This window comes from Carya illinoinensis, chromosome 4 (genome assembly GCF_018687715.1).
Source record: "Carya illinoinensis cultivar Pawnee chromosome 4, C.illinoinensisPawnee_v1, whole genome shotgun sequence".
In the NCBI taxonomy this organism is placed as follows: domain Eukaryota; kingdom Viridiplantae; phylum Streptophyta; class Magnoliopsida; order Fagales; family Juglandaceae; genus Carya; species Carya illinoinensis.
Window position 1 is genome coordinate 38,078,630 of NC_056755.1, and position 27,744 is coordinate 38,106,373.

Genomic DNA, 27,744 nt, shown 5'->3' on the forward strand with positions numbered 1-27,744 from the left:
GTCATTTGCCAGTCTAGCCTACACTTGTTCGGTGTTCCCAGTCTTCGCAAGTCAAGATGATAGAATTGATGTATTTCCACGCAACGCCATGTAATTGCAAGAGACTGTCTCTTTGGTATTGAGATTTCTTCCAATCTTATCGTCTAAATATTTTAGGTGGAGTGAGATATTTAACCCATGGCCAAATTACGTTAAAAAGAGAGACGAAAATTATAAAACTATCCATCTAGCCTTCTAGGTTGAGGTTTCTTGTTTGAATAGGAGTTTGCTTTTTGTCCACTCAATAAATTTGGGCGTATAAACCATACCATATTGGTCGTGGTAAATAAATTAATAAATAATATATAAACATATTATTTGTAGGATTAATTGTAATCATTATTTGTGTTTTTAGATTTTTGCAAATTGAGATCTCAATTTCGTATGAATTGTAATATGAGAAATGATATTTATAATTTTAAAATATGCAAGTCTCGCATATTTCTTTTAAAAAAATAGTTAAATATAAAATTTACATAAAAAAATTATTTTTTAAATAGTAAATTTTATTTTTTTTTCAAAATAAATACGCAAAAATTATATATCTTAAGATTATATATAACTTATTCTTTTAATAAACTCGTAATTAGATATCTTCATCAATCTATCGTTAGACGGGAAGTCACATGTTAGGATTTTATTGGCTAACAAGTGGTATTAATATCTATGTTAGCCAATCAAAAACTGGCACCCCATACATTGGTGCCATGTGACAATCCTATAATTAATTTTCTTATGGGAGATTTAACGGAAATATTTAATTATGAATTTCTTAAAATTCAGGTGTTAATTTTGCAAATCGTGAAGATCTAAATATCTCGAGTTGCAAATAAATAAAAAATTCATTTTGCAATTGATCTTTATTTGTGACTAATAATTTGTAATTTTCTTTTATTCTTAATTTATCAATTATACAAGTAAGTATAAAGGGGATAATGGTACTTTATAATTCTTTTACAATTTATTTTAAAATTAATTATACAATAGTGTCAATTTATTAAAAATAAATTTTAATTTTATAAAATATCCAACATTTAATATAATATTATAAAAAAATTATAAATTAATTATTTTTTAATCTCAAACAATTAACCGACCGTTTGATTAGTTCGGATTCCTTCCGGACGTGACCGCTAATTTTACCTGCCTAGAAAATGTCCAATCACACAGTAATCCAATATTCCAAGCCCACCTCAGCAACCTATCTCTCACTCTCACGGTCACGACTCACGGAGTTGGAGACCCTTCACCCATTTTAGCGCCATTTTATTTATATATTTATTTTATTTTCACTTCTAACAATTAATCTTATAATAATATTAATAATAATTTCCCTCGTTTTCCAATCCTCCTATGATTTCTGCTCTCTCCAATCACTTGCGTCCACATTTCACCCATCTCAGCCGACGGTCAACTGCTGATGATTCCCAGTTCTATGAATTCAAACCGTTAGATGACTATATCCAACATATACCGTCTGATCAGACTATCGGGGCTAATCTCATCGTTAATTATTCCACAAAATTGAATTTCAAAAGCTTGGGAGAGAGAGGGAGTAGAGACGAACAAAAGTCCCTTAATGCTATTCTCCTCCTCCACTTCTGCTTCTTCATTGCTTCCTTTTGCTCGACGAGACTCTGTGTGTGTGTGTGTGTGTGGCTCTCTAGTCTCTCCTAGGAATTTTTGCAATTTTTTTTTTTAATTTCTCTGTGTTTGAATTTAAAGCCTTCTCAAACTCGGTCACTATTCGCTTCGCTTAGCTTCGGCTTAAATTTTGAGCTGCAAAATCGTGTATTTGAGTACGTTTCGGTGGCTTTCAATTTCTTCTTGGATCTGAAAGTTCCTGAATTTGAGGAACTTGGGTGATTATTTGGAAGTAATCAGTGGATTGAACTCTTGAAGGAAAAAAGAGAAGATAAATTTGAAATTTTGATTGAGTTTTCGAATTTTTAATTTGATGGGAGAAGGTGAAGGAAGCGATTTGCATCCTAAGAAGGCTCAATCTGAAGGTACAGCGGCCTCTGCGTCGACGGAGGCTCCAGCGGCGAAGAAGCTGGCGAGGCAGCTGGATTTCACGGCCTTCGGTGGTGCAGGGGGCTCGGGGAGTGTGGTATTGCCGGAGCACTCCCAGCCACAATTGCAGTCGCAGCCTCAGAAGGTGGCGGCGACCGTGATAGTGCCCCCCCAGACGCAGACGCAGCCGCAGGTGATGGTGATGCCGGTGGAGGCGCCCCCTCCGCCGCCGCATCATACGGCTCATCCGCCATTGAGGGTTGTGTAAGTTCGTACAATTCTGGTTTTGTAGGGACAAGCTTTGATTTTGTTTGGGCAATTGTGGTTGTTGGTTCATTGACAAAAATGTTGAATTAGTTCGAAAGATTTGGTCTTTCGAAAGAGTGGTATTTGTATGTACTTGTGTTTATTGCGTTGAGAAGGAATTTTATTTGATTTGGAAGCTTTTGCTAGTGGAGAGTGACATTTGTGTTTTTGGTTCGTGGGTTTATTGAGAAGTACCTCATTTAGGTGAAAGATTTCTTTTCGAGTATAAAGTTTGATGTGTATCTGGAAAGTACCCATAATCACAGCTGTTTCTTTATTTATAGCCTTATTCACATTTTGTTCACTTGTTTGTTGCTTTTATGGATCTCTGAAGTTATTATTTCCTATATTTATAGAAGAGTGAGAGGATTAAATTCTTACTAATAACATATATAGTGTTTTTACACTAATAACATCTTACTATAGCGTCACAAAGCTGTAACGGTATTTTTTGGGTTTATCTATGTTATGTGAAAATATAATAGTTTGATAAGTAATAGATATTATTTTGTTTCCTTTAAGCAGAACTGTTGAAATCTTTATGAATTCTCCATATTATGGTATCTTTCATAATGGTGTTATGTGTTGTGCCACATCTATGAAATAGAACTTTATCTCACTTTTGTGGTTGTTTGAATTTAGAAAATTCTATTCTCAAGGTGGTTTGTAGAGCACACCTAGTAAAATGCTTACATGACATAATTTGATTTGGAAGATAAATTTTAAAATTTGAATCTTACAAATCAAATCTTATTGTTTAAGTGATGTGGATGGTGTGCTCTACACACCAGCTTGAGAATAGAATAACTTTGGAATTTATATATGTATATATATTTTTCCCTTTGTGCTATCATAATAGTTCCTTCAGCTAGTTTACCTGTGTTGTAACCCTGCTCCCCAACCCAAAGAAGGGATGCCAATTGACATTGCTTTGCCCTTGTATCGTTGAAGAGTAATCTGTTGCAGGTGAAATAATATGACTGCATACAAATAACTTACTAATAGGGTACAAGTGAATATGTTCATATCAAAGCTCAATATTTATATCTGAAATTTACCATAACCCTAACCTTTCTTTCTGCAGAAAACCAGATTCCCCAAAATCAAGACCAAGAGCAAATGCTGATGTGAAGGATGGTACTCCAAAGAAGCAAAAACAGTGCAACTGTAAACACTCTCGATGCTTGAAGTTGTAAGTAGATGACCACTTTATAGTCCCCTGGTATGACTAAAGAGTTTTGTTCTACCCTTGAATTACAATGCTCACACCTGCGCACGCGCGCACAGACACACACACACACACACCACCCACATCTATGCTTCTTTTGGTAGAACTTGATAATCACACTATTTAATACTGTGCCATGGCCTCACTACTTCATAAATGTTTAATTTAATATTGTGCCATGGCCTCACAACTTCATAATTGTTTAATTCTAATCATGTAACTTGAGCTGGTGGGATTTTTCCTCATGCACCAAAGAGGAACAAAAGTAATAAGTTTATATCTTACACTTCCTTTATTTTACCATGGGTGTGCGTGTGTGTACGTTGGGCATGCTTGCATGTGTGCATTCTGATAGAAGTCAAAGAGAATGACATATTTCTTACACTTCCGTTCTTCTTTGTTTGTGTGTTGGTTGCTTAACAGTGTATAATAAAAATCAGTAAGGGCATGGCCAAAGCTCATTGAAGCCTCTGAATTTATATGCTAACTGCATGAAATTTAACGTTCCGTATAAGATATTTTTACTGATGTGAAGCTTGTTTGGTCAATGTGATCATGTCAGATATTGCGAGTGTTTTGCGTCTGGAATATACTGTGATGGGTGCAACTGTGTAAATTGTTATAACAATGTTGAGAATGAAGCTGCTAGGCGAGAAGCTGTAGAAGCAACTTTAGAGCGTAATCCAAATGCGTTCAGGCCAAAAATTGCAAGCAGCCCACATGGAGTGAGGGATAATAGGGTATGTTTAATATGCAGTATTTTGAATCCATCTATCAGGTACTGGGAATCTTGCACTTTTTATGTTGGTGTAGATAAACATGCAAGAAGTTCAGTGTTTAAGCTACTTTTAATTAATGGTGGTATCATGTGACTAGCCATTGTGGTATCATTGTTACTTCCAATGATGGTTCTACTACAGATATCCATTATTGTTTGTTTGGGAAATTTGTATTAAAACTTATGTGACATCAGCAATCACATCATTGCTTACAGTTTTCCTAGTTTTTTGTGCATGAGATGATTACAAGAATTAGTGGATAGAGAATTGTTATCATGTTACTTATTGTATTCTGCCATGTGCATGTTGTTTTTGGCTTGTACATGCTTGTGTTGCTTGCTCTGAACTGTATCTTAGAATATTTTGTAATGCCATTATGAAAAATACTGGCGTAGAGAAAAGATAAATTACATGTTCTGAATTAATAATTTGAGAGGCATACATTGGTAATATACCAATTGAATGTTTTTGTATTAGTACACCAAACATTGTTCTCTTTACTGTATGTTAACGACAAAACATATGGTGTCTTTTGAAATTATATGCAGGAGGAGGCTGGGGAAGTTGTAATATTGGGAAAGCACAACAAGGGATGCCATTGCAAAAAATCTGGGTGTCTCAAGAAGTATTGTGAGTGCTTCCAAGCCAACATTCTCTGCTCTGAAAATTGTAAGTGCATAGACTGCAAGAATTTTGAGGGTAGTGAAGAGAGACAGGCTCTATTCCACGGAGATCAAGGCAACAACATGGCATATATGCAGCAGTTAGCAAATGCTGCCATAACTGGAGCTATTGGGTCTTCTGGCTATGCATCCCCTCCAATATCAAAGAAGAGAAAAGGTCAGGATCTCTTCTTTGCTTCAGCAGCTAAGGATCCATCCTTGCAACGGCTCAGACATCTTCAACAGGTAAACTTGCTCGTCATATTTGAGGAGGAATTGTATTTCGACCGATTATTGGTTTCAATTGGCGAGTATAAGAGAATAATTTTTTCTCTTCAAATTCTTGCTTATGACAGATCACCTGATCATATCTGTCTTATAGGGATTTTAAGCATTATATTTTTGTTAAAAAGAGAAGTTGACTGAAGTATTGATGACAGCTGTGCACTGCTGATAAGGCATGGCTGCTGTCTTTTAGTACGTGGATAAAATTTTTAGTAATTTTAAATTATTTACCACCACTAAACTTCCTCTCGTTGTGACTTTTGGGTGCTACTTTCATTACTTAGTATACTCACAATTATGTTTCCATGTTTATCAGGCAAACCAACTCAGACCTTCTGCACCATCCCCTTCCCCGTCTTTAGTCCCAGGTGCTGGTGTTGGTGGAGCTGCAGCATTAGGCCCTTCCAAATTTACTTACAGGTAAAAAATTGTTGTCTTCTGGGAGATGCATTAACCAGCATGGTTACACTACTAACTTGTCATAATTGTTGAAGGTCTCTCTTAGCAGACATTATCCAACCACAGGACGTTAAGGAGCTTTGCTCAGTTTTGGTGGTACTATCAGGAGAAGCTGCCAGAACAATTGCAGGTATGTCATGATTTGTGTTAAGAAAATTGTATTTAAGGTTTTAGTACAATGTGGTCTAAATTACCATTACTTTAGAGTTGAGGTGCATATGAAGTTCTATATGACAACACATTTCCTGATGACTTATTTCTGATTCTATAACATACGAACGTGATTAACTTGATTAATATGTCCAGAACAAAGAAGTGTGACAGAACAGCGGGCAGAAGATCAGACAGAAACTTCCCTTGCTTCATCAACACAAGAAAGATTTCAAAGCCAGAAGGAACCTGATGCTGAGAAAGCTGTGACTGATGATTGCTCAAGTGCTACCCAGGCGGGTAAAATCTGTGCTGAAGATTCCAGTTCAGATGGCGCCAATGCGCCAAAAGGAAGGCCAATGTCTCCTGTAACTTTAGCATTGATGTGTGATGAACAAGATGCAATGTTCATGGCATCTGCTTCTCCAGATGGGTTGATGCGTCATGGCAACACGTCTTCACCCTTGCCTTATGGGCACGGTATGGCAGAGGTCTATGCAGAGCAGGAAAGGATTGTTCTGACAAAGCTTCGAGATTGCCTTAATAGGCTCATTACTTTTGGTGAAATAAAAGGCAAGTTAATCTTCATCTAAATTTTGATGAATGGTTTAACTGTGAAAGAAAAACAGCTAAATCAAGTTTCCAAACTAGAATAGAATCATTGATCATTGTTGGGGAAAGTCAAGTTGATCTCCATCTAAATCTTGTTAAGTAATGCTTAAAAGTCAAAATTCAACTGTTAAACTATGGCTGACTGAACAAATAAACAGGTTGAGGATGGAAGTCTGAAAATTAGGATCATTATTTTTTTTTTTTTGGGGTGCCTGCATCCGGCTGCCCCGAGTACCCCTCAGATGTTGTAAATTACTGAGTGCAGTTGGTTTCTTCATCTGCCTGCTTTGTTCCCTACACCCGCCCCCACCCTATCCCCTTTGTGGCTGTGTACTGTTATAGTTGGGGGTAGAGTTCATATCCAATGGATGCTCAAATCTTATTATGCTAATGTTAATGATAATTACAGCAATGACAGTTGATGACAACAGCACTCATTATTGCCTGCTTTAGTACTCAAAATTATATAGGCCCTTGGTCTTGGTGGTATGCGTACCCTTGAGCGAGTGTAAACAATTTTTAGGGACAATCGGACGGGGTGACTTCCCCTTGAATTACTCGGGATGCACTTATTGTGGAGGGCCTGAACACCCCGGAATTAGTCATGACTTTGTTTCCGGACACTTGGTGCAAATAAAAAAGTACTGAAAATTATTGACATTTACTTGACACATTGCAGAGACAAACTGTTCATCATTAGCCAGAAGTGAATTGGGAGGTCAGAGCAATGGTGCTGCCAATGCCAACGCCAGGTCTGAAGCAGTGGATCAACAGGGTCCAGTTAGCAATGGTATTGCAAAACCTTTTTTTCCACAGACAGCCATGACATCTCAGATGGCTTTAGCCATTGCGACCCCTAGTAATGACCTCCTTCCAAAAGTTCCATTCCACCCCGAAAATGGTGAAAGAAAACAGAAGACTGAAAGGGAGGTGTAAAAAGATTTTAGTACAGAAATTTGTCCTCAAGGCATTTCCCTACATTTCCATAAGACTACACCAGTATAGGTTTTCTTCAATGCAGTGGTCAAGATGGTATTGGGTCTCATTATTAGAGCTGACGGGGATCTAATTCAATGTTTCTTTTTTCTTTTTCTATTCTTTTCCTCTACGCCATTAATATATTTCTAAGTTAGTTTCCAGGTTCAGCCATAGTTTGACTTTGAGCCCAAAGTGGTGTAAAATGTCAAGCCTTTGTAATTGAAGATGTGATAATGCCAATGGCAATATAGCTTGTATTATTAGGTGCTAGGAGGTTCATTTGAACCATTCACATTTCTAGAGAAACAAAGAGCGGAATTATAATTTTGTAATGGAATATGTTTCATAGAATTTCTTCAAGAATAATAATTTAGTGTTTATATCTGATTTATCGTGCTCCAAGTAATTAAAATGTGCACATTATTCATTCTTGTATATTTTTTACTACCTCAGAATATACTTTTTAAAGCAAAAGTTTTATTCTTGTAAAGTTACATCATCTACGATCTCATTTTATTATCATTAAATAAAAGGGTAGCTCTACAAGTATCACTGGGGCTCCTGCTAGTTGTTTTTATGTTTTTTCAAGTTTTTTTAACATGTTTTATTAACATTTTAAAATATTTTTTAAAAAAATCACAGCATTATTAAAAAAATACTTATTTAATCATTAAGTTTAATAATAATAATAATAATAAATTCCTACGGAAACTCCCAGCAAGAAGAGTAGCATTTTTTTAAATAAAAAATTATATTATAGAGCCACATCATCTTCTCCAGCTGTATTATGGTTAAGTGAAAATAAAATGTGACTTCTACATACAAGTTTACAACACCATCACTCCATTCTCTCATCCACCTCATCCAATCATCTTTAAATTTATTTATTTCTTAAAAAATAAAGAATGATCCGAGAATGATAGAAAGTAGTATATTTATATAAAAAATAATATATTTACAACTATAAATTGTGCATTCACTACGTAATTACTTTAAAAAAAAAATGAATAAAACATAAGACTCGCATAAAAAAAATTAATTTTTTAATAGTGAATTCTATTTTTTTCAAAATAATTACGCGACATTTATGCATTTTATAATTATATGTAAAATTACTAACTCATTAATAGTTAATCATACTCAAATGACGCGTGACAACCTGGTAGATTGGGTTGGAGACAATGTTCATCCGAGGGTGACTCAGGAGGCACAAATAAAAATAGAAATAGAAAAAGCGCGCCAAGAAGAAAGAGAGAAAGAGACAACAAACATAGAAATCAAGATCTTGTTACTTCTAAATATTGAGAATTTTTTTTCTGAATATTGAAGAATCACTAGCCAACCAAATATGAGTTATTCTGCCCACCACGAAAAAAGGAACATCTCTAATCCTATTCCGTCTGATTAAGGTCGGATTAAAGTTGAAGTTCCTGCTCACAAGCGTGACTTCGAAGCTGGAAATGATGAAATAGGTGCACTCTGCAGGAGAAAACAAGAATGTCAATAACAAATAGAGAGAGGGAGGGCGGGAGGGGTGGAGGGTCATACATATTCCAAATGTCAAAGGAACAAAGCCAAACCAATTAAAGCCAACTTAAAATTACAGAGATACGAACAAGAAGCTGATAGCCATGACGCATCAAAATTAATACTAGTGTCATTATCAACTAACCACTCCCTATCAGTGGCATGGAAATAACCACACTTTTAAAGGCCACTTCAAATTACAAGGAAACAAACAAGAAGCCGACCCATGAGGCATAAAAATTTATCACGATCAATTAACCTTTTCCTATCCAAAAGGTTAAGTGGTGCATACAAAGAATAAAACAGAATTCTTACCAATGGGATGCCTCTTCTCGCTCTTTCTTCCAAAAACCTTGATGGTGTATAAAAATTTCCGTATAGTTCTGACCATTTCTTGAGACTTTTATAAACATGGTTAGGTCCAGTTGCATCTGCCCAAAAAACAATACCACCACTGCAACAAAGAAATGATTGCTGTGAAATTCATACACATGGCTAAGGAAATGTAAGATTCAATATGATATACCTAAAAGAGTAGATGTACAGGATCAAATTTCAATAGCCCATTTTGGAGTTTGGACAATAATTTTGTGAAACATCATAAATCCTCATTTCCAATAATGCAATACTAATGTTTCCAGAATAACCATCAGTAAAATATATAGCCTCTATTTACTTGGAAACCTACTTTCAGCCTTTTAGATTTCAAGCAGCGGACCAGATTTGATACATTTATTACACAGACAAGATATATGTGACTTATTATCATTAAGGAACAAGGAAAAAATCTCTGATATCTATCAAGTGTACATAACAGCCCGCACAGTTTGGCAAGAGGGAGAACTCAAAAATGAGCAGACTGGTAACACATACAAATTTGTACCTACACTTGCTAGAATAAGATATAAACCTGATGAAAATATTTCAGGAAAGAGTATATAGGAAAAGTTTGGAAAGGAATAAATGATTACTTGAAAGCCCAACTAGAAAGAAGGTAATAATGGTCATAAAGTTACTCACCGGTAAGATGGAAAACTCATCCCAAGAACAGATGCAGTGTCAAGGTCTGATGCTCGAACAACTATCCCTTCACCTAAAACACGACATGCCTCATTCACCACTGGAAAGAGTATCATCTCCACTATTTCTTGGTCAGTAACAGATATAGACTGCCAGCATTAAAATAATCCAGCAAACCCATTAGTTGATTGTCTTACAGGGACTGAAAAAATTAAGTGTAACAAGTGGACCAACAACAACTTGAAGCAGTACTAAGTAATTTCATGGAAATGGAATGCTCGTGTATTGATGTGGAGCACGAGTACCTTTCCACCAGGCATAATATTGGTTAGTTGCCTAGACTCCTCAATAATTGGTACCACAGAGGGGTCAGGTTTTGGCTTGCTCCCCTTCTCGTAAATGTAGTAACCTTTTCCATTGTTTTTACCTAAAACAATGGAAGTGCATGGTCAGCCCAAATTATAAAACATAAAAAGCACACACAACATCAGAACAATACGAAATATTCATATGGGTGGCTATAGAAGTAATTATAACCATTTCTTCCACTTTTCACCAAAAGTTCAACCAATGGCGAGTTAAACGTGCGATCAGGGAATGCATTAGCAAATTCTTTCCCAGTTGCTAGGGCTACTCCGTATCCTGCTAAGTCCTGAAGCCTGAAAGTCAAGAGCATCAGGTAATAGACATCTCATGGTTTGTTATTATTTTTTGATTTCATTTTTGTGTCTTTCCATGAGGTGATGATGAAGAGAGCATTAGGGCTTAACCCAAAAAAGTATTCAAATCTTCTTAACCCAAAATGGCTGGGGATAGAACTTCATAGGAGACTTGTTTTTAACTGCCCTATATAAATGTAAAGCAATTAAGGGAAGAAGATTACTGGAAAGGACCCATTGGGAGGCCAAAGCTGCTGATTGCTCTGTCAATTCTGAACACATCCACACCTAAATTTACCAGAACATGCGCGCCTTGCGAATATGGGAAAAATGTCCGATTGACTGCAAAGCCAGTGCAGTTACCCACTACTACAGGAACCTTCTTAATTATTTTCCCAACTGCCATGAGATCAAGAATAACTTGAGCAGATGTCTTCTCTGTCCTTACAATCTCCAGAAGAGGCATCACATGAGCAGGACTGTATATCAAAGATCCATGTTAACCAAAGAATATACCAAATGCATCATGACCTATAGAAATGCCTGAATTGAAAAAGAGAGAGAGAGAGAGTACTATAGCAGTAAAAAAGCATTGTAATATCACTGGACACCTTGATGCATTGCCATAAAATTTTACTGCTGTTAATAAACTAACACCATGAATGTTAGAATTCCATCATTATTGAATTCTAGGTATGCAACATGCTCAGCTGATTAAAATGGCATGCATGCCTCTGCACAGTGATAGAAAGAATTATCCTCCTAGAAGGGGTTGGAACCTTTTGCCTTTAGACGTATTATTTTCAACCAAACAAAACTTCAGGGGAAATGTTTTCTGAAAAAACTAGTGAATCCTGTGCTTTGGTTTCATGACAGGGGTCTTTTTGTCACGTGGAAAAGTTTGTATGAGCCTCAGATCCTATCAATATTTTACAAACTCTAAGTGTTCAATAATATCAAAGATCATGGGGAAGAACTTTGCCAGATTTGAGAACCTTCATGCTTAGGTCATTGTATGAGTAAACTAAGATCCACAACAACAACTATTTCAATTCCTTTTTTTTTTTTGTAAGTTTTTTATGATGAGGTATCCGAGAACTTTCACTGCCCTAGATAAGGCTCTGGTTCTCGACTAATCCCCGAGGTAAAAGATGTCTCTGCCAGCAAATTTGTCACCTTCACCATGGTGCCGTGTTCGCAAGGACCAGAGATCAGCCAGGAGCAACCCACCTGTAGGGTCTCCTTTCGATGCCTTCCTCGCCCAGATTGGTGTCTCTGGGGAGCCTTTTAACCTCCTGCTCAGGAGGGACAACTGTTTCAATTCCTCTATAGATTTTACTAGCTCTTGTTGCCCTAACCTTCCTTAAACTAGAGGTTCCCCTTTGTATACCCCTAGTGTACTTGGGTTGCAACCCTAGCTAATGGGTGGCATTGCTACTTCAAAAAATCTGCTCTGTTGGATGAGCCCAACTATAGAGCTCAAGTAAACCACTATTTTTCAATTCCTCAATGAAATATGAGTGAGCAAAAGTTTGATATCTACTGCCAAAATCTGAAAGAGGATCTGCTTGGTCAGTCAGGTACTTACAGCAATTATTGAATACATACTCCTACAACTAATAAAAAAAGAAAAGAAAAGAAAAAAACAAAAAAAACTAAGAAGGTCCATGGCATGCAAATATATTAACTATAAAGCTGATGATAGCAAGCATGTATTACTGAAGGGAAATATAATAACCTGAAAAAATGTGCCCCTATAATGCGATCTCGAGAACTGGTCTTTTCCCCAACCAAATTGAGATCAATTGTAGATGTGTTTGTTGCCAAAATGCAGTGGGCAGGGCAGACTTTCTCAATTTCACCAAATATTTTTTGTTTTAAAGGAACATTTTCAATGACAGCCTTCAAAATAGGATAAACCGAATAATGTTAAACACACAGCACTAAATATGTCATGGATTCTCCATTCAAAAGACATATTACTTAAAGAAAAAAATAGGGTAGATGAACATAATGTATTTAGCAAACATGAACAGATAACACATCCGCCAACTGCAGACTGAGATTACCACCCATTTTATAAATGGAAAGTAGTGCTAGCACTGCCAGGATTTTGTAGGTTTAAAGTTCCAAAGTTTCACAATCAGAATGAGTTTAGAGAAAGCCCACCTCAATGACCATATCCACCTCTTTAAAGTCTGAGTAGTCCAATACACCTTTAAGCAGTGATAAGCTTTTTTCTGCCTTTTCTTGTGTCAGCTTTCCTTTTGTTACCAAACCGCGAACGTTTGCTGTCACACAAATTACAGTCATCATAAGTTTCTATTGCATGGATATGGCATAGTCAAGACGTTGTTCTCGGACACTTAGTGCCAATAAAATAAATTGTTGTCTTTTTTTTTTTTTTGGGGGGGGGGGGGGGGGGGGGGTAGGGGTTCATTTTCCATTGTTGAAATATGTAACCTTAAAAAAAATAAAAATAAAAAAAGAACTACAATACATTAGCATGATTGCATAAGAGTGAAGTATAAAGAGAAATCCTGACAGGCAGCTTTAACTAGAGTGTCTGTGTTTAGACAATACCTGATAACTTTTCATCAATTATACCAGCTAACACTTCAGTTAATATAATTTAAACTATCTCCTTCATAAATTAAAGCAAACTGAACGAGAAAATAACATTGTGAATCTCAAAACTACTGTGAAAAAAGAAGCCACCTTCTATTGTTCTTATTCCCTTCAGAAGAAATTCAGAGTTGACTTCCTTGAGAACAACATATATGTTACTCAAAATAAGAGCTGTAGCTATCCCAGAACCCATTAGTCCTCCCCCTATTACAGCAACTTTCTTTACGTGCCTTGGTTTAAGCCCAACATCAGTAACATTAGGTACCTGTAAAAAAAATATTGAAACAGGGGAATTAAGCAAAGAATTCAATTTTGTCAACAAAAACCAGGACAAGTTACCTAGGAAACGAGAAATTAAATTATCTGTACATCTCCAAAAGCTAAAAGAATTACAAGTACACAGAAAGTATACAAAAGAGATGCCAATCTACAAGAAGTTAAAGATATAAGAAAGTCATGTAGATTTAGCCCATTAAAAGAAAAGAAAAAGGCAGATTGGATTGGCTTGGGTTGTGCCCCGAAGAGTTGTGGATCTATTTTATCCCTGGAGAGGGTTAGGTGGCAGCTCACAAATTGTAGCTGAGTGGCAGATGGTTCCTACCTACTTGCCTCATTTAGTGAATTTACAAGGTTTTTTAGGACTTCAATTTTCTACAAAAAACCAAGATATCTACGATGACCTTTGTTCAATAGCTTGCATAATAGAATATCTAATCTTTTATTTCTTTCTCATGAAGGTTATCTATTGTTTGATTTTTATTTTTATTTTTTCAAATTTGTTTCTTAAAAAATTACATGCAACTTTTTTTATCGCTATAATTTTTTAGGATGACTAAGAATTTTAATTAGGTGCATAGGCCCAAAAGGTTATTTTTAAGGCATGTTAAGGTTCGGTCGATTATTTTTGATGGCATTAATAGGCTAATATTTTTTTAAGTATTTATCAGGTAATCCTGAATGGGCCATAGGCCCAAATTTATTATGATGGATTAATGGTTTTATGGAGCCCAATAATTAGATTAAAGCCCACTTAATACTTATGGACCAAGTGAGCCCTATTAAATTGGTTTGAGCCCAAGAAATTATTCTAAAAGCCCAATTGAGATTTATTGGATAATATTGAATAGACCACAGGCCCAAAATTTATTATGGAGGATTAATGGTTTATATTGGGCTCAGAAATTGAGTTAAAGCCCATTTATTATTTATGGATCTAGCAGGCCCTTATTTAATTGGGTATTAGGCCCAAGAATTAATTTATGAGCTCAAAAATATTTATTGGACAAGTTAGGCTCATTTTGAAATTTAAGATCGGCCTGTTATGGTTGTTAAGTGACTTGGCCCATGAAATTATAGGCAAGCCCTATACTATAGTTGGACCCATTAAATTGTCCAGCCCATTTGGACAATCCTAGGACTCAAGGGCCAAGCCCACAAAAATGGACTAACCCATGTGAACGGCCCAGCCCATGTGCTTGATAAACACACTACCCTTAAGACCCAACTCCCAGACCCGCAAGTGTATAAAGCCCTCATCAGCACTATATTTCTTCCTTCTCATGAAGCCCTAGCGTCCAAAGCCACATCACCTCCCCTCCCAAGCCCGTGCTTCCCTCTATTTTGCTCAGCCATTGACAGTCACGGCACCAAGCATCATTGTTGACAGTTTCGGCCATGGCCACCTCCTCTGGAATCAAAATAAACCCCCACGTTGATGTCGATCTGCATCGCACCCACTGTAGCTTCATCCTTTCCCACAGCAAAGCACTTTCCAGCTCAGTCAGGCCATGGAGGACTCTGGTTGTAATCATGCTTGACACCACTTGCAGACCACGTCAAACCAACAAGAAGAATATCAAGGCCATAGACACAAATCTCTGTGAACCATCACCTCATGCTGTCGAACTCTCTCTTGCACGACCAAAGCCACCAAGCCATTGCCTCAAGCCTCTATCCGACACCACCGTGACCCACATCCCAATCTTGTTCCAGCCACGTTGCCAGCCCAGGTCCTTGCACAGCGAATCACCTCCCAGCCTCTCCCTCACAGTCACGGCAAACTCACTTGCACTGTAGCACATTGCAGCCTCCACCGTGAAGCAACCACTTGCCCTATCCACACGGTCAAGTCACTCCCCTTCATTGCAACCTCATGGAATCCCCTGTTTTGTAAACCAAAAAGGGATAAAAAACTATACTCATAGCATTGCATTGGAAGCACCTCAAACTGGCACAAAAAATGCCTACCACCGTGTGGGTTGCCTTCTTCTCGTCTCAACAGGCTGCCGCTGCACCATGGCTGTACTGAAGAATCGCCGCAACATTACCAGACAGCGCCAACCACCACCATGGACAGCAAGGCCAGCAACCTTTCCCCTCAAGACCCAACACCACTACACCTTGATAGAAACAGCCTCACCATAAATCACATCTCCTCCACCTCCCACGTTCACACTAGCAACTGTCACATCCAAGTTTCACCACGATGGGAGCTTCATGTACAAGTTGCTTCACGTTCCACATGGATGCAGCCCAACCACGAGGTTGCATGTAGAAGCCGCCGCATGTAGAGGCCAACCATCATGGAAGCCCAACCCCTCTCGGCAAGTTTCCCCGCGTTTGTATAACCCTCTCTCTCTCTCTCTCTCTCTCTCTCTCTCTCTCTCTCTCTCTCAGTTTCTCCCTCTATTTCCATACACTCGCTCTACGTAAAGCTCTCTCCCTCTCTACGTAACTTCTTCCTCCCTCTCTCTCCCTCTTGCTCAGTATAGACCTATATTTTTTATTTAGTTCTAATTATATTAGATGTTTATGTATGTAACGTGGATGATGTTCATATAAAAGGGTATGTGTTGTGGGTCCGAGGGTTAAGGTGTGCTGGCCGTTAAAGAAAGGAAGAGACAAGTTTAACAAGTTATGCATAGTATAAGTTACATATTTATGTTAGTATAAGTATCAAGTACACAAGCCTTTCAAGAAAACCCTATATTTATTATGTTTACTATATGATGTGCTACTTATTGAGTATCTGACTCATTTTTGTACATTTTTATGTTTTAACCACCCCAGGTGAGGATCTTTTGGAGAATGGAATTGTAGGATGGGACTTGGCCAATGGAGGCGAGACAAAGGCATAGAGCGAGAAATGGCTTGATGAACCATTCCATTTGCCACGCACCAGCCCCATTCACTTGCTTCTTGTAGAGGCTGTATGTACACAGTGCCCACAACTATCAATAGTATAGTGGGTTGAAACACGAGTGCGCCTGCCATTTTTAACTTATGATTTTTATAGTACAAAATTTGAAAAATTTTAATGTGCTTTTGCAGACTCTTTTAAATTTTACTGAAATATGTTTTGATCAGTTTTTTTTTTTTTTTTATCAGTAAGTTTGACTGAAATTTGTTTTATTTTAAATTATAGAATCTTTATACCTAGCGCTACATTAAAGGAAAAAAAAAATAATCGCAAGGTTAGTAGCACTTTTGGTCCCTCTACTGTTTTTTTAATTAATGTTATTCTTAACCCTAGGGGAATGGGGCGTTACACATCTAAGCCATATAAGCAATATGATAATTCACACATAAAAAAAAAAACATCATATCCCTTAAGTAGTCATACATTACTTTCCTTTCAGTCCTATGAGCAAGCATTGCAATACATGATTAGGACAGAATAGAGACTGGGAATAGACAGATGCAAATAAACTATGAAATAATAATCACACACATATCTTACATAATTTGAACTATGTGGTAAATAGGAATATGTTTATGGCTTGACATGGCCAGGTAAAATAATTGCCACTTTAAAACAAAAACCAATGAGCCCATATTATGCAACCGTTAGCTTTACATAAAGAAATACTGTCATAATTTTTATTAAACTTACACATTGTCAGCACGATTGAAAGAAAATAAAAGCCATTGCTTACCGAAAAGAGAAAGCCATTAGAATCCAAGCAAGGATCAAGCAAATCTGATAACTCCTAAATTGAAAATCATGAAAAGAGCCAGAGAGAGTCCCAGCACTACTTATAGTACCTTGGATGTTACACGTTGGGCTAAAAAGGAATGGACAAGTCCTTTTGAAGTGTCTGATAAGACCAACTCCTTAAATACTTTAGCCTCCTGCAATGATAATTTCATATTTAGGACATATATGAACAAGTAACAACCCAGCTCCTTCATCAATATTAAATTAATGACTTCTCAGTGATGAAACATGCTTACTTCAGCAAACAATAACAAACATCTCATTCCCACAGGAAAGACCAATAAAAGTTCCTAGTGCCATAAAATAGCATATTTTTTCTTCTTGAGGAAGGTAATTTACACACGTTAACAGTAGCTCCTAAAAAATCCAACAATACCTTTAGAACTCCAGTATATCCTCCATGAACAATTCCATCCCTCATCACATCAAGACAGGCCTTGTGCTGAGGCATATTTGGGGCAGTTTTTCTGGCTTGTTGTGTTGCAGCGTTTAATGCTTCATATGCTTCAGACAGGGAACCAAGCTTGTCTGTCTTGTGAAGGGAACGTATCCATGGCTTGTGCCTGTTTGCAATGTCTAAAGCCCATAGTCGAGATACTTTCAGTAACTCTTCAGAGGCCACAACAGCATCAATAAGACCTAGCTTCTCCCCTTCTTCTGACATGATTGGTTTGGACAACTGAAACCCGTACTCAATCAGATGACATGACATTAAACGATAAAGGAATTAGACCACTCACCAAAAAGAGAGAAACTCAGAAGGTGTAGAGTATGGTCCCAAACAAAACTATTCAGATAAATACCATGTTTGGTGGTTTCACTCTTCCCACAGCATATTCAAGGAATTTTAAAGGTTAGCTAGGTATTTGCTTTCTCTTTGAACATTCAAAGCATAACTAAACTCACGCTGATTATTGCAAAGATTTTTTTTTTTTGTCACCAGATATTAAATTCATACGTTAAACCACCATCACACCACAAACTAGCATAAGCAAGACAATGGGATGAAAAAAAGAGCTTATTAGTGTCCCTCCCACTCAACTATCCTTAAATAATTTACTAAGGCTGTGGTTTTATATTTAAAGTAAGCTTTTCTCAAGAAATCATCAGATTCTCAGGTAAAACCCTCAGTTTTCTCCCCTTTTTTTATGGCTGTAGCTTACCATGTCCAAGTAGTATTAGTATCAGTAATTAGTTAAATTGGGAAATGTAGAAAGTCAGTTTACAAGCTCAAAGCAATTGGAAATGGAAAAGAAAAATTGAATGCCGGGGATGTTTACCAGCATCATTTCAACTGCCTTTGACAGCCCTACCAGCCTTGGAAGACGTTGTGTGCCTTATAAAATAACTGAAGTTTTAATAACCATGTTGATAGTCATTTTTTCATCTGTTCTGACCATCAACATGGTTGTTTTTTTTTTTTAATTGTTGATTGTCAGAACAGATGAAAAAATGAACATACGTAACAAAATGTGTGCACTGAATGTAGGTGTACCTCCAAACCCTGGAATAGTTCCAAGTGTCAACTCAGGCAAGCCAAGTTGAGTTCTTGGTGCTGCGATACGTGCATGGGATCCCTGAAAGAGGCTAAATGGAATGAGGCAAAGAAAGAGGGTAAAGAAAAGGAAAAGTAAAATAAAGGAAACTGCTACTGCTTAACAACAAAGACACACCAGTGCCAACTCCAAGCCGCCTCCAAGAGCAAGTCCTTCCACAGCAGCAACTACAGGCTTTTTGCAATCTGTTCTTATGAAGAAACAAGATTAAAAAGCCAAGAGTGAATCAAAAAAATATGCTCAAATAAAAAGGTTGGTTCTTGGAGACCAAAACTTTTGCAAAAAAACAGAGCCCATGAGATCCAGAAGATTAAGTTACCTTCGATTGTGTTGACCACAAGATCAACTGATACATCAGGTATGAGCGAAATATTCCCTGCTAGGTCAAACAAGAGCGATGAATACCAAGTACTGACAGTGGAATCTAAGTTCTACGTATCTAGAGGTCCACTGTACAGGGTATGTCAAAGTAACTCGTACCAGTCTCCTGAACCTTCTCAAGAACATTGATGTCAAACCCTGCAGAAAACTTCCCTCCTCTACCTTCAATGAACAAATACCACAACCCCAGCAAAACACAAAATCAGAGGTCAATTTCCAGCAACCAAATGCAAAACTCCCACATATTATTCTCACGAAAGAAGAATACCCACAAAACATGTCGACAAAATTCAAAATATCCACATGGCACGTATTGGAGCAGGGGTAATCACTAATTAACATATGATAATCACCAAATTGAATTTACTTCGAAGAAACTTGGGCCTTGTTTGGCTACAAGTTTTTTTCAAAATTTTGAAAATTTCAAATTAAATATCTTCAAATTTTAAAGAAATTTTCTATTTCAACGTTTTGTTCATTATCCAACCACAAAAAACAAACCAACCTTTACAAATACCAAAACAGAAACTGCTTTTAAAAAATTACAGTGAAACAACTTTTCCACTCTACTTATCCAATGCCAAACGAACAAAATACTAAGCTTATTTTAACAAGACTCTCCTTTCCCAAAATCCAATAGACGATACATATCAAGAAAATTCTAAAAAAATTTCATAATTAAAGGTACCCTTAGCACTTACAACTACTTCACAATCACCAACATAGAGATCCTTCAACCCGATCAAACCGTACAATGAATACCAAAAAGAAAAGGCAAACTCAAAAGGCATGGAATGAGAGAGCTCAAAAGGATACCAGTCAAAACGATAGCTTTCACATCATTTCTTTTGATCGCCTCGTCAAATTTCTCCTTCAACCCGGCAATAACTGCACCGACAATAGACAAATCTCAGCCAAAACAAAAACTTTATATATAATAAAAATACACAAGATTCCACAGAATCGAAAGAAGCGCGGAGCTCACTCTGAACGGCTAAGGCGTTAGCCGGCGGATTAGAGAAAGTGATTATCGCGACGCCATCGTTTCCCACCTCCAAGGTGACCTTAACCTCCGCCATACATAGATACCGCGAAATGAGAGAACCAAGGGTTTAGACCTTTATCTCACGATCGATGAAGATGAAGAAAACGAAGAAGCTCCGTCTATCAGAGCGTTACGCAGAAAGAGCAACTGCACAGGTCAACGGATTTCTGCTCGTCTTAACTTCCAAGGAAAAATCTACTAACAAGAATAATGTATACTTGTTATACTTGTTATAAACTCAATGAAAAAGGAGAGAGTTTCAAGAGATTGAGAGAGAATGAGAGAAGAGATTCTCTTATTGATCTATATATTATATAATATCTATATATTCATATATATAGGATTACAAAAGAGATCATACTTTTGACGACTAACACTATGTGTTTGACGGCTAACTAAATGTGGTTATACAATTCAAGATAATTTATAACACTTCCCTTTTAGATGACCATATTTAAAAAATATGTCTCGTTAAAACCTTGCCAAGAAAAAACCCGTGGAAAAAAACCAATGACGAAGGAAAAAGAGTACAGTATTCATGTGAACCGCCAAGTGTTTTAGGATTGCCTCATTAAAACCTTGCAAAGGAAAACTCAGTGGGATAAAACCTTAGCGAAGGAAAAAGAGTACAATCAGTACAAGTTTTCAAGACATTACTTCTCCTGAAAAGTGTATGATAACAGGTCTTTAAACCTCCGCATTTCAATGTTCTGCACAATTTTCTTAAATGTTGCAGTTGGTAATACTTTTGTGAATAAATCTGTCAGATTATCACTTGATCGATCTGCTTGACGTTAATTTCACATTTCTCCTGAAGTTCATGAGTATGAAAGAATTTAGGTGAAATATATTTGGTTCTATCACCTTTGATATATTCTCCTCTAATTTGAGTAATACAAGCAGCATTATCTTCGTATAAAGTTGTTGGACTATCATTAATCACTGGAAGACTACACTTTTCTTGAATATGTTGGATCATTGATCTTAGCCAAATGCATTCTCGACTTGCCTCATGAATTGCAATGATCTCTGAGTGATTTGAAGAGGTAGCAGATAGTATTTGTTTGACAGATCTCCATGATATAGCAGAATTTTCATGAGTAAATACATATCCAGTTTGAGATCTACCTCTGTGTGGATCTGAAAGATAACTCGCATCTGTACATCCAACTAATTGTGGACTAAAACCATGTTGATAAAATAATTACAACTGGATCTTTTTGCTCATCACTACTCTTCTGGAGTTGTACTCTTCTGAAGTTCTTGTAAATAACATTGTCAGTGGAGAATTCATCAACATTAAACCGCTAACCTCCTTTTTCAATAAAAACGGTGACCAGCCTTTTTAGATCAGACAAGCACCGTGGATTTTCAACTCCTCTGTAGGTGTCAGGCGTGCAGTCAGGCGCAGCAGAGCTATGAAGCTATATTTTATCTCTTTTCTCTTGCTTCACGAGAGATGTTGTATCATAATTTTCTCTATAAAAGAGATATTCAGCTCATCTTCATTCGCATCTCATCTTCTTCACTTTTCTGTAATCATACTGCATTTTTACTCTGCAATCTCTTCCTGCATTCTTATCCTGCAATCTCTCTTTGCAATGGCTCAACAATCTTCTCAGGGTCAGTATATGAACCTCGTTCATCAGCTGTTCCTGCTTCTACCACAGGTGCTATCAAGTAATATAATGATCTGACTCATAGGTCAGATAATGAAGCTATCTATGAGCTTGTGAGTCTCGGTACCTGATACTCATCATCCATTGTCGCATTTTCTCAGCGACTGCAATCCAAAACTTGTGGAGTTGACAATCTCCACGAGAATATTGCTATACTTCAGAGACTTCTTCTGGAGTTCAAGATGAAGATAGAATTAATAAAGCAAGAGAATAGGAATTTAAAATCCTTGCTTAAATCTTCTTTTCGATTGCCCACCCCTTTAGATAGGGATGCCATGCAGATTCTTGAAAAACAAGAGCGTTTGAAGAATGAGGTAAAGTGCCTCAAATTTCTGTAATTCTTGCTTCAAGATAATAAAATAATATTTCACAAATATTTATATTTGTGTTTCTATCTTTTGGTAGATGTTCTGTGTGCTCCCTTTTATTTCTTATTTAATAATGCACACTTCATATCAAACGCATAATATGAATCTGAAATACTAATTGTATTAAAAGATGGTATTTCATAACTAATAACATCATCCATCTTCCCCTTGAAGCCGCAAGGGTTTCAGATTTATATTTCAAATATATGCAGTTTTCATGAACTCTTTTGGAGCCTCAATGACATTTAAATCATATATATAAACTGCAATGATAGCTTGTTTCCATTTGCGTTTGGATTGCTTTAGATCATATAAGAATCTTTGAAACTTGATAGAATACATATTTCTAGATGTATTCATATTAGAAGTTTCAAACATTTCCTATCCTTCAGGGATTTTCATATATATATCATGATCCAATGATCCATATAAATATGCAGTTAATCATGCATATCCAAACTCTCGGTAACTTTCAAGCTAATAAAAATCTCAATATAATTTCAACCATTTTAAAATCATATCAATATTGTTTCTTCGAGAAACTAACTTGTGATTTCTATATCACATTTTCATATTAAAAGTTTCAAGTTTTTTATATCATATATATAAATATACACTGATATTTAACAAAAATCACCTCTTTAGGTGTTTGGATTTCAAGTCCATATTTATCACATTTTACTTAGTGATATCAATTCTGCAGGAATTGAGAAACTGACTCGTGATTTATATATCACATTTTTATTTCATTTCCATAAATACCCATTGACATTCAACAAGCATCACCTCTTTATAGGTGTTTGGACTATAAGTCCCGATGCATCATATTTTACTAGTGAATCAATTCTGTAGGAATTGTTTCTTTCAAATTTGGCCAATATTTTACGTCGTATTCTTCGACGGTTCTTGATTCACTTTCATCATTACTTCTGATAATGTCAATTGCCATCTCATATGGAAATACGTTGTCGACAACGATTTTATTTCTCTCCATAATTTCTCCAATATTCATGAAATATACCGAGATCTCTTTATTTTCAGGTACCTGTCCCTCTTCAAAGAAGACATTTTCATGAAAAATCTCTTCAGGAGGCACTCTTCAGGAGATTTATATAGGAGAATTTTATACAGAAAATTTGGATGGACTTTATTGCTTGTTCTGTGGGTATGGCCTCTTCAGGAGCACCAATTATTTGTGCCTTTCTCTTTTGAGATGCTCTATCTTTTGTATCAATAAGTCTCACATGCTTTCAAACTGCTGAATTTCTTAATTGTCCTACAGGAACTTCAATCCTCGCTGGGATTTTAGCAGCTAGAATATGAGACATTTTTATCTTATTGCATCCAAAATTTAATTATTATCTGAATTTCTGGTTCACATATGATAATCAAGATAACGTCAAATAATTTCATCTTATTTGATTCAAGCAAATTTTTCTTTCCACTTCTAGTGGTAAGACTTTATAGTAAAAGAATCTTCTGGTTCTTTTATGGACGTCCATATGAAAATCATTCGACTTATCGTAATTGATTTTGGATGATCAAGATAACCATGAAAAGATACAAATATTTTGAATCATATCACATTTTGATGCATCATAATATTTGATTCAATAATTTGTATAATATCATCTCAAAGAGAAAGCTTACAGCTTTTTCAATACGAGTTTCTGGCCCGAAAAGATATTCATTATCACGTCCAATCTCTTAGTTTCTTTGAATGAAACGCATCATTCTTTTCACTTCAGGGAATAGAATGATATAAATTCATTATTATTCACTTCAGGGAATGATGTAGATCTAGTAAGACGTGACTAATGATTCTTATCAAAAGCTCATTATTTTGCTCAGTCACTAAAAGATCAGATATAAATTTAGAATATATTGTGAACGTTTGCATTTCATATTGCTACTTCAGGAGCATACTCGATATTGCTACTTCAGGAGCATATTCGAGACGTTCATTCAAATATATATTCTTTTCACAATTTCAATTATGCAACTTCAGGTGCATAAATCATAATGAGCTTTCGGTACAAGTATCAATCATTTAAACTATAAGATACTCAAAAGCTATTATTGATTTAGGGCGATCCTTCAGGTATGTTCCATTTCCATTCTCAGATAAATCATATCATCAATAATTTATAACAAGTATAAAAGAATAAATAAAATTTATGTTGAACCCAAGGTTTCAAGTTTCATGTGATTATAAATCTACACATGGATTTTGATGATAATAAATGAATTCAAAGAATAAAGGAGTTTCAAGCTCAAGTTGTTCACACAACAGAATCAAACACATCAAAGAACCAAGCATGAGCAAGAAGGAAATAAGTTCACATTAAAGTCATAGAGTAATGTTGTAAATCTCTTAAAATTCGAAATTAGGATTAATGCTCAAAATTAATATTTTATCATAAAGCATTAAAATACATTTTCCACATTTGCATGAATTTTTTTTGAAAATTAAATTCATCTTTCACATGTGCATGTTTTATTTGAATATTTTCAAAAGTAATTGATGCTTTTTTAGACTTATACAAAAGTTAGATGATTTTGTTTGAAAAATTTGAAAAGTAAAATGTGCTCATTTTGTCATATACAAAAAGTAAAAGATTAGGTTTGAATTTTTTGAAAATGAAAGTGTGCTCCTTTTGTCATATGCAAAAGGTAAAAGATTAGGTTTGAATTTTTTGAAAAGGAAAGTGTGCTCCTTTTGTCATATGCCAAAAGTAAAAGATTAGATTTGATTTTTTTGAAATAAATGAATGATGTTGTCTTTGACAATTGAAAAAGAAGAACCTTTTATTTGAATTTTTTGAAAAAGTGAATGATGTTGTCTTTGACATGTGAATCTTTTTAAATTTGAATATGAAGTCTCATATGCCTATAAATAGATCATTTGAGAGCTTCACATTCACAACACCAAGAGCATACAACATTCATTCAAAACTTTCATTCTCTCTTCTCTAAGCATTGAGCCTTAATCCTTGTTCATTTTGAGAGATATAGTTTATGCTGTATTGTTCTTATTTCACTCATTGAGGAGTGTTTTCTGATAACCTACCAACTATCAGCTTTTGTATCAGAAAAAGGGTGTGTATAACCCTTGTGCGTGTAGAAAGTATTTTATATGGGGAATAGTTGAATCACCACGTGTAAGGTGATTGCAAGTGTAGATGGTGTTCTACACGGATCCTTTTTAGCGGTGTTGTTCAAAGGTGTAATAGGTTTCTATCTCCACCTGAAGGAGGTTGAATAGTGAATTTGGGAATCCTCAAGGGGTAGCTTGAGGCGAGGACGTAGGCAGTGGAGCCGAACCTCGTTAACATACTGAGTTTGCTTCTCTCTTACCCTTACTCTTTATATTTATTGTTATTTCATATTTTGTTTATATTTTATATTATATATTTTATTTATAATTGTTATTTTTTTAATACAACTCAATTCACTCCCCATCTTGTGTTAGTCATCTGGGCAACAATTGGTATCAGAGCTAAGAGCTATATTATAAGATTAACTATCTTTTGAGTTAAGATCTTATGGCTAACATTGCAGCTTCATTTGGTGAAGGTCAATCTAGCAGTCGGCCTCCACTCTTTTGTGGAGATAATTATTCATTCTGGAAAGTTAGAATGAGAATATTTCTTCAAGCTCAAGGTAGAGAAATCTGGAAATGTATTGTAAATGGACCTTATATTCCAACAAAAGCGATTGATAGAGTAAAGGTCAAAAAGGAAGAAGAAGAGTTTGATCGTGAAGACGATAGACTTTATACTTTAAATTTAACTGTTATGAATTTATTATATAATGCTCTTAATGGAAATAAATTTAATAGAATAATGAATTGCGCTACGGCAAAGGAAATTTGGGATAACTTGAAAGTAACTTATGAAAGAACTTCTCAAGTCAAGGAATCAAAAATTTATATTCTTACTCATGAATATGAAATGTTTAAGATGAATGATGATGAATCTATTTCTAGTATGCACACTCATTTTACTAACATCATAAACAGCTTGACAGCTCTTGGCAAAGTTTATTCCAAGGTGGAGATAGTAAGAAAAATTCTCAACTCTTTACCAAAACGTTGGGAATCAAAAGTTACAGCGATTCTTGAAGCTAGAGACCTCAAGAAGCTCGAAGTCAATGAACTCATCGGGTCACTTATCACCTATGAATACACATTGAAAAGAGGAGAAGAAGAATGAAAGCTAAAGAAGAGCTTAGCACTTAAAGCTGTTCCTCATGAAAGTGAAAGTGATGAAGATGAAGAAAATGACGATAAAGATAAAGAAGTTGCGATGATAACAAGAAGAATTCAGAGGTTCTTGAAGAAAAATAGAACTCCTCCTAGGAAATCTTTCAAAAAGTTTTTCAAGATAGATTCAGGTAAAAATGACACTTTAATTTGTTATAAATGCAATAAACCTGATCATATCAAGCCAGATTGTCCCCTGCTAAAGAAAGATTGAAACAATGGCAAGAAAGCAATGAAAGCTACATGGGATGATGATTCAAGTAGTTCAGATAGTGAATCAAGAAATGAAGAATCAGCAAATCTTTGTCTTATGGCTAAAAATGACATTGAGGTAACAAATCTCGATAATATTGAAAATCCTTTATATGAAGAATTGCAAAATGTTTTAGAAGATGTTTATTAGGAATTTGAAAAATTGGGTATCAAATATACTGCTTTGAAAAAGAAAAATTTTTCTTTAACAAATGAAATTGAAATTTTAAGAAAAGAAAGTATCATTTTGAAAGATGAAAATCTTGAATTAAATAAGAAGAAAACCGATTTAGAAAATATTGTTGAAAACTTTACGAATGGAAAAAGAAATTTTGAAAAACTTCTTGGTAGTCAAAGATGTGTTTTTGACAAGGCGGGTTTGGGATATATGCAAAAAAAAAAATACAAACCTTATAAAAATTTCTTTGATAATCATTCTATATCAAAGACTAATATTCAAAATTTTTTTCATAAAAATAATTTTGTCAAAAAAGGATATTATTATAATCATTCAAGTTTTTCATATATGTCACATGCTATTTGCAATTTTTGTAATAGAAATGGTCATAATTATCATACTTGTCCTATTAGAAGAAATCATACAATAACTATTAGGGCCATATGGGTACCTAAAAATCTTGTTTCTTCTAATACTAATAAATAAAGGACCTAAAGAACTTGGGTACCAAGAAAAATCATTTTAATTGTTTTTATAGGTATGCATGAAGTCTTCCACAAGCAAAAACAAATGGTTTTTAGATAGTGGATGTTCAAGACACATGACGGGAGACAAGACTAAGTTTTTTGATCTTAGATCTAAAGAAGAAGGACACGTGACATTTGGAGACAACTCGAAA

General features: G+C 35.6%; 2 protein-coding genes across 2 annotated transcripts; one reads left to right on the forward strand and one right to left on the reverse strand.

The window, feature by feature from the left end:
• The first annotated feature begins 1,547 nt into the window (after positions 1-1,547).
• Positions 1,548-7,898, forward strand: LOC122308272 (protein tesmin/TSO1-like CXC 5). Its single transcript, XM_043121509.1, has 8 exons — positions 1,548-2,316; positions 3,443-3,550; positions 4,149-4,326; positions 4,914-5,273; positions 5,629-5,732; positions 5,807-5,901; positions 6,078-6,494; positions 7,213-7,898. Exons 1-8 carry the CDS (start codon positions 1,997-1,999, stop codon positions 7,467-7,469), a joined length of 1,839 nt encoding a protein of 612 aa, XP_042977443.1. The 5' UTR covers positions 1,548-1,996; the 3' UTR covers positions 7,470-7,898.
• Positions 7,899-8,782: 884 nt separating this feature from the next.
• Positions 8,783-20,572, reverse strand: LOC122308273 (peroxisomal fatty acid beta-oxidation multifunctional protein AIM1-like). The gene is made up of 18 exons (XM_043121510.1): positions 20,265-20,572; positions 20,096-20,167; positions 19,379-19,441; positions 19,218-19,274; positions 19,016-19,083; positions 18,838-18,919; positions 18,623-18,678; positions 17,719-18,021; positions 17,390-17,476; positions 13,436-13,610; positions 12,887-13,008; positions 12,456-12,619; positions 10,942-11,196; positions 10,596-10,717; positions 10,364-10,485; positions 10,059-10,207; positions 9,354-9,492; positions 8,783-8,990 (listed from the first exon to the last, which is right to left on the reverse strand). The coding sequence occupies exons 1-18, from the start codon at positions 20,356-20,358 to the stop codon at positions 8,946-8,948; spliced, it is 2,175 nt and encodes a 724-aa protein (XP_042977444.1). The 5' UTR covers positions 20,359-20,572; the 3' UTR covers positions 8,783-8,945.
• Positions 20,573-27,744: the final 7,172 nt, after the last annotated feature.